The 14,696-nt window shown below is 32.6% G+C and overlaps 1 protein-coding gene across 1 annotated transcript; it reads left to right on the plus strand.

Annotated features, from left to right (window-relative positions):
• Positions 1-3,504: 3,504 nt before the first annotated feature.
• Positions 3,505-8,009, plus strand: LOC112512903 (probable cysteine desulfurase). Its single transcript, XM_025119031.1, has 5 exons — positions 3,505-3,796; positions 4,882-5,386; positions 5,977-6,178; positions 6,456-6,905; positions 7,551-8,009. The coding sequence occupies exons 1-5, from the start codon at positions 3,505-3,507 to the stop codon at positions 7,968-7,970; spliced, it is 1,869 nt and encodes a 622-aa protein (XP_024974799.1). The 3' UTR covers positions 7,971-8,009.
• Positions 8,010-14,696: the final 6,687 nt, after the last annotated feature.

Genomic DNA, 14,696 nt, shown 5'->3' on the forward strand with positions numbered 1-14,696 from the left:
ATTATTTTTGAATCTGTTCTACATTGTCAAAAGAGAAGATCACCGTGATTCTACATTCGAGGGGGAGAATGCTAGAAGATCTTTCTCAACAGTTGATTACTTGAAGATTTCTTTTGAAGATGACATTTTATGCTTAATGTTTCAAAGTTCAAACAAGGACTCAAAGCGTAGAATTTCTTTCAAGTCTGAATACAAAGGGGGAGAATGTTAGGACTGAAAATCAGTATTAATTGTATTSRTCTTGAAAGTTAAATATAGTCTATAATTGTAAAAGTCAGCGTGTTTGACTTTTCTTATAGGAGTTTGACTTTGACTATGTTTAGTAGGTTTGACCATATAAATATGGTTTGTCTTTGTAATTAGAGGAAGGAGAGCTCATTTGTAAAAATTCAATACGTAATATAGAGTTTGACCAGAGCTTTGATGTTTGACTTTTCCTCTCAACTCTCATATGAATGTTCTTGATGTTCTTGAATGCAATATCTTAATCTGCCATGTTTGTGAAGCATAATGAAGATTGATTAGTGAATTTAGGGACAAACAATCCCTTATTAGTGAAAAATCTTTTTTTTTTTTATATGAAAAATCTTTTTTTTTTTTTGTCATGAGAATTAGTGACCACTTAGTAACCAAATTTTGGTATTTTGTCACAAAATTCATATTAATGACCAAATTTTAGTGACGAACTTTATTATCATCACTAACGTCACAGTTAATGACCAAAAAATAAATAGTCATTAAAATTCTGATCACTAACTAAATTTTTTCTTGAAGTGAAAAGTTAAGGAGCAAAATCATATAAAATTTTCAATAAGATAGATACCATTATAATTACTGAGACTTATATATCAGAAATAATTATAGATCTTATATTTTCTTAAAAAACGATGTTGTTTTTGCAAAACAAGACATGCAACTCCTAGCTAAGGGTGAGGAACGAGAATGAGCCAAACGGTTGAGGGTCAAGCAGAGGCCCTCGCTGAGGGCTAAGAGAGTTAGTCACACTCTTATTTAGAAGGGACATGATAAGGCTTACTTGTCTTTCTCTCACACCTCTCAGTCAGGATCTGGGCTAGAAGTCGATTTTAAAGTCCTTTACTAAACCACTTCCCGTTCAGTTGCTGAAAGATAGCAGAATAAAAATTATGATTTGTTTTTTAATTTTGGTTTTTTTATTTATTTTGGTTTTCCCTTTTTTAATTTAATCCTTGAGAAAATTAGTTAACTTTGGGATATGCTTCGTATCAAATAATTTCATGACCGCCCAAAACTTAATGTCAACGGTAGTTATGATGAAAAGTATTACTTTGACTATATTTTTTTCAAATTGAACATTATATATATAAAACTAAAAATAAAGAAGAAAATAGAAAAAAAAAACACATACAAAAACACACACACACACACATATATATATATATATATATATACACACACATATACACACATACATATAGAGAGAGATGAGTGATCAAATGCAAACCACACATATTTGTACAAACTGTGCAAACTACCTTCATCCGTCGATTTCATTGTTTAATCTTATAATTTTTTTTCATGAAATTGTTTAATTTTATGAAATTGTTTCATATATTTCTTTAAAATTAATATAATGAAGATGATAATATTCATGATTAACACCCTTCATAATAAAAATGATTAATCAACCTCTCATAATTACAAAAAAAATGAACAAAATGAAATATTATGATTGGTTGAATGAGGTTTGTACGGTTTGTATAAATAACGTGGTTTGCAAAGTAAACCTCATATATATATATATATATATATGTGTGTGTGTGTGTGTGTGTGTGTGTGTGCAAGTTGTTTTGTTAACACAATAATTTGAGTTAACTTTATAAACCAATCTAAGCTTTTGATTCTTAAAATCTATAGATGAGATCAATTGTGGCATATTTGTAATTAATTGAAAATTAAGGATATCAAAACATAGGGGAACAAAGGTATTTTTAGAAGAGATGTCCAATGTATTTTTTTTACATTGGTTATAAATCGGTAACTGTTCCTTCCTTTTATAGTTTGTAGAATCATCCGTGTTGAATTATGAACATTGTATTGTACACTTATGAATACATATGAACATATATGTAACTTATCAACTAATCTTAGTTCGTGACTTTCACATATGAACATACGGGAACACTTATGAATACATATGAACATATATGTAACTTATTAACTAATCTTAGTTCATAGCTTTCAGCCTTTCACATAGAATATACGAGAACACTAATGAATACATCATGGCTCTCATATGATTGGGGTCATTACATGAACGTATATAACTCTGAACATGATGAAGCCACATAGGAAGAGAATATCGTAGAAAATATATGAACACATAACCCCCATCATATGAACCCCAGGTCAATCACTTACACAAATTGACATATATGAACACCAGGTGCAAACACTTACACAAATATAAAGATTTGAGATCAAACTTCAAAAATGACACTTGTGTTCATATGACACAAAAATTCGTTCATGAAGTGTTATATATACTCAAATGAGAGCATTAACATTAACACAATTGTTCATGATTCATAAAAGTCAGTTATATGACCATATGAAAATGGGTCGTGCATGGAATTCCATTTGAACATGTGAATTAGGTACATATTAATAATTAAAAAAAACTACCACACAACATGAACTACAAAAAACATAACACATCATAATAAACATAATTTCGATTAAAACGAGTACAACAAAATATTAATCCATTACCAAGACATTCGCTTTGGTTATTTTCTTCACTTCCCGAACTCGATTGTCACCATAAACCATTTTAATCTTCTCAATGTTGTCGAGTTCTTTTTCAATGCGTTTATTCATAATAGTTTGAACGATATCGAATATTTTACTACCGTGTTTCCTCCACGAATCACAAACCCATAGAACAATAAAAATGGAAGATCAATATTGAAAAAATAAAAATAAAAATATCAATATTAAAAATGCACATTTTTTGGGATTTTATGATTTTATAACTCCTAATTAATGATATGAGAGTTACATAAAAAATGAAATTACTCAACTACCCTTGGCATTAAATTATAAACTAGATAAAAATCTAAAAGAAACATGGATTGTGATTGGTTGAAATGGTTTGTAAAATTAACACAAAAATTTTGGTTAACATTTGATCTTACTTCTATATATATATATATATATATATATATATATATATATAAATATAGATATTGATTTTTATATTACAATAATTATTTAATGGAAAAATAATGTATAATCGAACTTTTTTAAATCTATGTTCCAATTTCAAGAGGTGCAGGTCAACGCTCATAGTTTATCCACCCTCTAAACCATTTGACCCACATCTGCTTCATGTACCACAGCTTTATTATTACTTGACCCTCGCTTACCACAGATTCATTATTCACCCACCAAAATCTCTTTCAAGATTTCTTTAAATAGTCTTATAACTCATCTTTCTTTCTTTCATCATTTAAATTGTAATCAATGTCGCCGATGCTATTAACCCAACAGACGAAGGTCAGAAACATGAGCAACAACGTTAGTGAATGCGGCATGCTGCTTGCCGATGTGATCGGTCATGAAAAAGATGTAGCCGAGATTGGTTCGACTGTTGATGCTAAACTACGGTGGCTACGGTCACAAATAATAGGTGGGATGGCTGAGATTTCAACGCCATTTGGAAGACGTAAGCTCACGTATGCAGATCATACGGCGACAGGTCGCTGTCTTCAATACATCGAAGATTACATCATTCAGACTGTTCTTCCCTTCTATGGTAACGTTACTTTTGTTTGTATTGTAATTAGAACGTTGTCAGAGGGACACTACAACAAAGTTGGTCTTTTAGGACATTGAAACATCTCCAACGTCTTAATAGAGGATTTACTGGGCCTTAAACGTGCATCCTAGCTAGCAAAAGGTTTTAAAACAAGTTGTTATGACAAAGTTAGGGGATGTAACATGTTTTATCTATTAAGTTATACAATCTAACATGATACAAAAACTAAATCTTCCTATTAACATTTTTATATGCTAGAAGGGTACTCGCGTAATGTAGGGAGATACATCTTTATTTTATTTTTTTGTCTTTATTGATAATATGGTTTATGTGGTTTCGATAAATATAATATTTTTACTTTTAAATAAAAATAAATTTGAAGATGTCATAAAAATTTGAAAAAAATAAATCAATATTAATATAAAATTAACTATTTAAAAGTTCTCGTTTTTTTGTACAATTTCCTTAAATTCAATTTTTTATTATAATTTAATTTAGATCTAATAGCAAAGTAATTTGTTTTTGGCTTTTATAAAAATAATGATTTTGTTAGAACTCAATGATTATCCTAACTATATTTTAGATTTTTGATATTTAAAATGAGATTTTTATCTTATATTTGATTATGTTTATTTGTAGTTAGTTATACGAATTCAAAAATGGAGCTTTAATAAGTTGTATTTACACACAATTTACTTGTAATTATAAATTTTAAGTAATGTGCATTAATTAAAATACAATACTTCATGCATAAAGAATGGTTTTTAAGAGTTTTTTATCAAATGCTTTATAATATAATATAGATAAGTCACTTTCAAAAAGTGCCTTGTAAAAACACTAATCATCCGACTTACCTTTTGTGTCTTATTAGATTGTCCTTGTTTAGTCTAACTTCGTTCAAAGAACTCATTGTGACGTCTTTAGATAGGATGTCGATTTTTTATCCTATAAACCTAAAGTCTCGTTTAGCATTCTATTAGGATGCATGTAAGTTCTAAAAGACCCATTTTATTGTAGCGAAAGTTTAGCTAAGGACGTCGGTCAGCTTTACTAGTTTTCTGATTTTGGTTATCGGTATTCAGGCAACACTCACACAAGCGATAGCTATGTCGGCAACCGGACCACGAAAATGCTTCACGAAGCAACCGACTTTGTCAAGAAATGCTTAGGCGGAACACAAGATGATGCGCTCCTTTTCTGCGGTTCAGGCACCACGGCAGCCATTAAACAACTCCAAGAAGTCATGGGAATCGCGATTCCATCGAATTTAAGAGAGAAAGTTATAAACTCCTGTGTTGGAATTCAAGAAAGATGGGTGGTTTTTGTTGGTCCTTATGAACACCATTCCAACTTCCTCTCCTGGAAGCAAACCCTAGCAGAAGTAATAGAGATCGGTTTGGATGATGAAGGATTGATCGACATGCATGATTTGAGGTGCCAATTGGAGTTTTATCAAGCCACTGGCCGCCTGATGCTGGGTTCTTTCTCTGCTTGTAGTAACGTCACCGGAATTTGCTCCGATACCCGTTCTCTTTCTCGCTTGCTTCACCATTTCGGTGCTTTCGCATGTTTTGATTTTGCAGCAAGGTACGTCTTTCACTACAACAAAATTCTCGTAACTGGACGTCAAATATGTATAACTATCATAATAGATTATTATATACGACTTAAGCTTAAGTTAAGTTTATATAAAAGACCAAAACAATACATGGTGCGTCTTATATAAAGGTGTTACCATAAATTGATAGAACGTTTTTGGACGACTTAACAAGTTCTTTAAGATATCTTTTGAAATAAAACGTTTTATTAGTATTTTGTTATAACATCATTTAAAAATGTGCCTCATAAAAACAAGTGTCCTATCAAAAGATACGTTTATATAACACTTTCTTTTCCTTCTAAAATGTCTTATAAAAAGATAATAGGTAATTTTATTTTAAAATGTCTTAAATAACTTGTTAGAATGCTCAAAAGATCCTTATAAACATATGACAATACTTTTATATAAGACGCACAATTTGGTCCTATAAACTTTAAGTCTTGTAACGTAATTTATTAAGATATTTAGACATGTTTAACAGATTTCTTTTATAGTGTTTTATATTTCCATTTATAGCAATAATAACTGATCATAGACATGAGACTGATATATACTTGTAATCACGAATGAACCAAAGCGGTCCATATGTAGAGATTGATATGAGATCAGGTGCCAGTGATGGCTATGATGCCATAACTTTAAGTCCACACAAGTTTCTTGGAGGCCCAGGATCACCAGGGATTCTTCTGATGAACAAAGCCTTATACCAGCTAAAAGATTCTCCCCCTTCAACATGTGGAGGTGGCACTGTTAACTTTGTCAATTGCTTCCATGAAAAGGTACAACTTATAAACTAGTCATGATTGGTAAAGATTAGTAAAAGATTATGAAACCATTTAAAAGAACATGTTGAAATTTATTGGAAAAATATAAAGGGTATTAACGGAAAAAGTTAAAATATTCTCCTAGAGCTTATTGAAATAATTTTTCAAAAAACTAGTTTATAAGCTAGTTGATGGCCAACCAAACGGAGTTTTTCAATAAGACAGAAAAAAATAAGATGGCTTGTATTGTATCCTATATTTAACCAATTTGTTACGTCGTTATGAACTCTAGGACACGTTATATGTTGATGACATTGAAGAAAGGGAAGACGCGGGAACACCGTCTATTATCCAACGAGTGAAAGCAGCTTTAGCGTTTCAGGTAAAAGAATATATCGGTTGTGAAGTTATTGGCAAGAAAGAGGTAGACTACATTGAAAGGGCAATAAAGAGACTTGTGAAGAATCCAAAGATATGGGTGTTGGGAAATACAGATACAAATAGTGTTGTAGAAAGACAAGCAATTTTATCCTTCCTTGTGTATACAACTACATACTCTTCAGCTAATGCAGCCAGAGAGACAAGAGACAAGCCTCTTAGTGGTGCTTTTGTTGCCAAGCTTATGAATGACCTCTTTGGCATCCAAGCTAGGGGAGGGTGCGCTTGTGCCGGACCGTATGCTCATCGCTTGCTTCGTATCGATGAACCACATTCATTTGCAATAAAATCTGCAGTTGAAATGGTAAGTCTTATTTAAACATACAATACAACATATTCGGGTTTGCTTACCAAATTCTTACCGGGTGTCACTAGAGAGAATCTTATTCGGTAAGAGGCATAGCAAGGACCAAGACTTTTACTCGGTAAGCACTTATCGCAATCCATGTTGATGGTCGAGAATGTTACCCGTAAGAACTTAAGCATTTGGTAAACGACCCATAAGTGTCTTAATAGATTACTTTACAAATGTTACAAATGTCTGGATAGATCAAAACAATTGTCATATATACAAATGTTACAAATAAGTGTTTCGTCCTATAACGGTTGAATCACATGTGATTTTACACTAAAATCATGTGTAATATCACATGTGATTAACGTGACGCCGCCCGCACACCTTTGCATCAATCATTAGTGTGAAATCACATGTGATTTTGCACGTGATTTGACCATTTTAATGTGCCTTTATTTTATTTGGTTATTGTTCTTATTTGAAAACCCCCCCCCCTCTCTCTCTCTCTTTATTTATATATATATATATATAGAAAGAGAGAGATAGAGAGGGTCAGTAGGAACAATAAAAAATTGAGGAACACCTTAATAATCATTCATCTATACAGCATATAGCATACGGCATGGTTTGTTATATTAGAACTTGTATTGACAGGGCTACAATGGAGCAAAGCTGGGTTGGACAAGAATAAGCTTTCCGTACTACATGTCTAATGCGGAATACGAATTCATTCTTGCTGCAATAGAGTTCGTAGCTATTTATGGACAAAGATTTCTTTCCCTCTACCAATTGAATTGGAATACGGGCAGTTGGAGTTTAAAGGATGAAGCTTTGGAGGAGACTTTGGTCGACTGTAATCTTTATGTACTGAGAGCATTACAAGTGATCAAAAACAAGACGACCGAAAAGGTGATGGATTGTGAAACGAAGGATGATGGTGATACTGATTTTGATAAATTGTATGCTTTGTATCTAGAGGTTGCAAAGCACATAGGGAACAAACTTTTAAAGTTCCCATCTCAACGTATCGTTCCAAACCAGATAGACGTCAACCATTTGTTTTTTCGAGTTTAGTTGCAATCAAATTGATGAGGTGTGAGTTGATACGGAACAGATTCAAGAGTTAGCGGATTCTTTCATATACGGATCAATAGAAGAAAAGAAAACGAGATAGAAAGAGACTCCGAATTAATAAAAATGCCATAACTTTTAGTAGACTCGGTCTATAAAAAGATCTCTTTATAACCTTTGAGAATCATTGAATATCATTATCCATTTCCCCTCGGACTCCTTTTGGTTTGCAGGGTTGTTTTGATGGGATTTGGATCTCTTTGAAGGATTTGAAATCATTGCATGTGTTTGGTTCGTAGGATTTGGAAATGGAATTGGATTCCATCATTTATAAATAATTTAGAAAAATAATTGAATAACATTTTTATTAATCGATTATTATTAGAACCTTATTACATACAATCCTACGAAATGTCGTGAGATCCCAAGCACTCCCTAAGGATTTTAAATCCTATGTTTGTATGATTTCAATTAAATCTTAGGATTTCAAATCCAAACAATCCAACAAACCAAAGATGTGATTGGAATGGATATGAAATCCAAATCCCCAACTCCATTTGATTCTTGCAAATCAAACGTCAAAGTATGTGCATAAATTTTTTATGATTCCGTTGTGCATCATTAGCCCATGATGAAATGAAGATGAATACTATATATGATTGGGAGTTTTAGAGGTAACAAGTGTGGGGAGATATTAAATTGATTAATGCTGTGATTATTTGTTTCCATAAGCGATATTGGTTTCACTTTCTGTATATTTTTCCTCTGGAACTATTCTTTTTTATCATGAATGATTAATCTGAAAAGTGGGATTTCATACATCGGCAATTAATTTGTGAAAATGCGAGAAATTCCAATATCATATATGATTAAACGTGATACGCACACTTAATCACATATGATTAAACACATGTTGCCTTGGTCGGCAAATAGTGCGCAACATTCCCTCACAACCAAAGGTCGCATTCACAAGTCACTCCGTCTCTTTTGAATGTGTTTATCACGTGTAATCACTACAAGAAAATTGATTTTATAGGATGTCTAAAATGTTTAAGAAGCTTAATAAATACCTTATAGGACTTAAGTTTATTTCACCAAACCAACAAACGTCTTATCTAAAAGTGTTACATTAAATTTATCAAACGCTTTTAGATGTTTTAACAGTTTTTAGGACTCTTTAGAATAAAGTGTCTTATTAGCTATTTTATACAACACTATTTGTAAAAAAAAATTCCTATAAACTCAAATGTCTTATTAAAAAATGGATTTATAAGACATTTCTCAAAAGTGTTCTATAACGTAGCTAATAGGATGCTTTTTATTCGAAAGCGTCTTAAAAAACTTTTTAAAATGCTTAAAAGCGTCTTATAAGTAACAGTTTTATATAGGACACTTTATAATAGGTCCTATAAACTTTTTTATAAAGTATTTAATTATGACGCTTAGACATTCTTGACGTCCTATAAAGTCAATTTTGTTGTAGTGAATCATATATGATCTGGAAACTTGTTGCCTTCTTGCATACGCATGGGAATGGGCTGGAACCTCAATCCCCATCCTCATCCCCGATTACTCATCTTCGTCCCTATCCCCGTCGGGGAATATGATCACATCCTCATCTTCATCCCCAACAGGGGACGAGAATCTCCAATGGGAAAATGAGGATTTTTTTTCTCGTTTATATAAGCTACTTTTAATCAAATATGTGAGAGGCCACACATGTTTAAATTTCACATATTTCTAATAAACCTAAAATCAAATTGAATTTAATTTAATAAAAAAAAATGACAACATTATGTAATAAATAATAACCTAAAAGCAAAAGAAATTTAATTTAATTAAAAAAAACTTAATATCACATGTACCAAAACATATGAAGTAATATAAAACCATATCGATTAATATCCAAAACATATCAACTAAATGTACTTTGACTTGACATCCAAAACGTTACATACTAACATCCAAAAAGATAACAATTTTACATTCTAAACCTAATTAGAAAATAGGAAATTACGAATTATCAATTTATTTGAAATGAATATTATACATATATATATATATATATATAATTTATTAATTGATATATATATATATATATATATATATAACAGGTACGGGGCGGGGAATACTCATCTCTGGTTCGAGACAAACGGGGATCCCCATCCCCGATTTAGCGGGGAATCCCCGTCCCCGATCAGGGCGGGTGGACCGTGCTCCCCGACGGGTCGGGACCAGTTCCCATGCCTATTCTCGCAAAGTGATCAACTTCTCGTTTGATCCTCTCTTTACACACACAAATACACATACACATACACACACACACACACACACACATATATATATATATATATATATATATTCTTTTGTTAAAGGAAAAACAAAACAGAACAATTATAAACAGAGACTGAATATGTCATTTTCATTAATTATAGGCCCTTTACATATGGATGAATTATAAGTAGATAATCATCAGATATATCAATCTTAATCTATCTATAATATGTTTGTCTTTATCTATTGCGCCATATCCATTTGACAATAACACACTTATCTTTCAATGCTCCCGCTTGTGCCGAGTCAAATGAGTGATGGTGCACAATTGTTGCCTTGTTAAAACCTAACTCAAAAAATAAAAACCCAGTGGAAAAAAGAAAAATAGGAAAGGAAAGAGTATAGCGCACCCGTTTCTTTGCAATATATAGACTCTTCCTTTAGTCTAATATATCCCTCAGATTCGTACATCGATCATGGAAGATAGGAAAAGAAGATGATATATAAATTATTGTCTCACTAAAACCTTACACCAAGAAACAAAACCCAATGGGAAAAAATAAAAATTAGGTGAAGGAAAGAGCACAATATATCAATAGTACATGTATAGTAGATTCCCCCTTTTATCTATTACTGTCCCTGATTTGTGTATTAGTCAAAGGGTGTTTGGAAAACATTTGCATTCTAATATTGTCTACGTGTTTCTCAAGTGCCACTTTAGGTAATGATTTAGTAAACACATCTATCACGTTCTCATTAAATATTACTTGTTTTACTTGAATCTCGAGAAGAGTTTGTTATCGTCAATTGTATACAACTTTGGCGAAGTATCTTTTGTGTTATCACCCTTCACGTATCTTATTTTCCCTTACTTGACACATGATGCATTTTTTCCATATATGCAGGTATGTGCATAGTTTCCATATATGCAAGTAGGATATGAACTCAAAACACTAACTCCTTTAATGTGTGTAATGATAGTCCTTAACCATGTACACTATTTACCTGTCTCATGTAGAGTAATATTCTTGTAATAGTTCGAGGAGGTAGCTACAAAGGTTTCCTTAGTTTACTTCCAAGCAATCGACGTGTTCCTTATGGTAATTCCTTATCCAATTTGGGAACAACCTTTGTATAGGTCAGACAGATACCTAATATCAGCAACCACATACCTAAACATTTTTTGGTGTTTTTCTACAAAGACTAGTACCTTTGCCACTCACATTCTAATTAGGTACTAAAGTTCCATTATCAATCCCATTTTTCACTATGTAGGGAAAGTATAAACCCACATCAATTACTCCAAGAGATTAACTTGATATCATTCCAATGATGTTGCATTGACATTGAGCTAAATCTAGCTAATAAATTCACTGAAAAATACAATATACGGTCAAGTATATTGTGGTAAGTACAATGATGCTCCTTTTGTACTTAGATAGGGAATTTCAACTCCCAACACCTCTCCGTCATCATCATTTAGGTGAAATGGATCATTCCTTATATCCAACACTTTGACAGATCATGAGAGTGCTAGACGGATGCGTTTTGTCCATGTTAAATCTCCTGATCATTTTCTGGACATATACATATCAATATTCCACAAGCTTTGTGTTCGAGCTCCTATAGCTAGACAAAACCAAGTTTTCCCAAGATCTTTCATCTCAAACTAAGGTTTCAAGTATATTATGGTTTCTCTTATTTCATGATGAGTGTCTATTATGTTCATAACATCGACATATAGAACTATGATTGAAAATCTAAAACTTGTTTTTTTGTATAAAGACACAAAGGCACAATTTGCCATTCTTATATCCCTTCCCAATCAAGTATTCACCTATGCGGGTATACCACATCCGTCTATTGCTTTAATCTGTAAAGTGTGTTTCAACTTTATTGTACATGCACTCTGTGGTTTGGAGTTACTTGATTTGGGTAAGGTAAGGCCATCAACCACTTTTATATATCTTTGAATCTAGATCCCATAAAGATATGTAGTAGCCACATCCATGAGTTGCATTTCCAATCCTTTGGAAACTACTAGGATAATTAAATAGTGAACGTTATACTTCCATCACAGGAGAGTAAGTCTTCTTGTGATCAATCTAGGGCATTGTGAGAAACGTTGCGCCAAAAGAGATTCTTACGCATTATGACTGAATTATTCCCAATACGCTTTATAACACCAGTATATCGAACTATGAATGAAGAAAGGCATGAGATAAAATAGTGATTGCATACGCAATGAGCCTCTCACATTTCACTAAGATTGCTTTCAGGCTTACCCCAAGCCCAAGGGACCAGGGACGACATACATCTATGTCCTAATGGCTTTACACTTGTTGGTTTAGCACTATCGGACCAAATACCCGTTCATTTTTCAAATAATATAATTCTTCCCAGATTTCTTCTTTTCGTTTAGGCCAACCTGCTCTTTGTTGACATTTTTTAACTAAGCATGATTTGATGTCATCCTACTATATCATCTCATGAGCAACAGTATATGCAAATATATCATAATGAGTATGTATGATTTATCCATCGACTCATATGTATTCTCATAATTCATTTAAGATTTCTTTCATCTTGTAATCAGTATTAAATTTGGAGTGTCCTTCAGTAATGATTCATGAATGTAATTATATTCAGAGACAATCTCATGATATGTTTTACGTATTGATGATAAATGGTTGTGCTTTCCTCTTCTCTTCCTTTAGAGGAGTATCTATCGAACCAAATATTTTCCACCATTTTCGTTTAGTACCTAGGACCTCAACTACACCTCCACTAAGTGTGATTGCAATCACTTTCCAACGGTATTGTGCCCCTGTTGGGGAATTGTAACCTTACTTAAGGGTATATATGCATCTATTATGTTTGATCTTTTCACTTTTGGAATAATATTAATGTGATAGGTATCGAGTCTGATTCATTTGACTTCAACTTTACATTGTGAAGTTTAGGGATCAAAATGTGACAGAGGGGGAATATTCTATGATACTTCCTGTCATTTCCGTAGAAAATCTTTTTTCTTATTTTCTCTTAACGACGAGAAGACTGTCTCATCAAAGTGATAACCCGCAAATCTAGCGATAAAAATATCACCAATCAAGGGTTTTAATTAGCAGATAATTGTTGAGGATTCTTATCCAACATTTATACTTAATCGTCTTCGAAGATCCATTTTGGTGCATTGTGGGGCACAATTGGCACAAATACTACACAACCATATATGCATAAATGTAAAATATCAGGCCTATATCTAGTTACCAACTAGTACGTATAAGACTGGTTGGCTAGTAGTGGGTCTAAGGAGAATAAGTAAAGTTGCATGTAAATTTTCATAACTGGAGGCAGATATGGGTAAATTGATGTGCATAACCAATGCCCTAGCTACCATCTATATCATTTTCATGATAGCTTCTACGAGAGAATTTTTATGTATACTTATGGGGGTATAAGATACTATACATTGATCCTGATATACATGCAATTATCATCAAATCCTTAAGAGAAAAATTCTCCAGCATTACAGAGTCCTGCAGACTGTATAAAATAATCATAGTGGTGAGCCCTTAAACGTATAGTTGGTGCTAGGAGTGCAGCATTTCATGTGGACAATATTACAACATGCGTTCATCATGTCGGAACATCAACCAAAACCATAAAGTACTTTAATGGCACGCATTCTAGATGTATAGATGGTAGGTGTTAATTTATTAACCCTATAGCATTACTTTTCTTATCTTTTTCCCTTTCTTTTATTTGCCTAAAATACCTTTTTTTTGAGTCTTTTCGTATCTATTTTATTATTGTTATAATCTTTTATCATTTTTAGAGCTTGATATGAAATATTATACTTTTATGCTAATTTGGACTTTATGCAGAATTTTGTCAGTTTTGGGTTGGTGCTACATTAGTCCTATAGGAGTTGTTTACTGAAAAAGTTTGAGGTGCTGTTGCATTGCCAAAGGTCCAAGCTACATACTTAATATGTCATGCCTTTCTTCATGGAAACCTCCACGAATAGGTTAATTGAAAGATAGCCATAGATAATCTAATCTTATATTAACGTTGGCAGTGCCGTTTTCCCAAAATAAGTTTTGCTTCTCTAGGTTCTAGGCGCTTCTTGCGTTAAGTGCGGGTGGATTTAAATATGGACTGTTGCAAGAAAAATATGGATTGTTGCAAGAAAAATATGGATGTTGTTTTTCAACTGGCATTGTGATTGTTAGTATAGTAACATGTTGATCCTCTCTCTCAGTGATTTGATGATAATCCCTTTTATCTATCGATGTAATTTTGTTTCTGTATTTTCAGTTCCAGCGATCATACACTGAGTATGTTCAGTGATCGCTGAGAAGCTTGTTTTATAAATTTCAGAGACAAACAATACTTCAAGAAGACAACACTCACACCAAAGAACCTTCAGCGAATGTCGAAGACTGAAACTGA

The sequence above is a fragment of the Cynara cardunculus genome (assembly GCF_001531365.2).
Source record: "Cynara cardunculus var. scolymus isolate 2C chromosome LG 5, CcrdV1, whole genome shotgun sequence".
In the NCBI taxonomy this organism is placed as follows: Eukaryota; Viridiplantae; Streptophyta; class Magnoliopsida; order Asterales; family Asteraceae; genus Cynara; species Cynara cardunculus.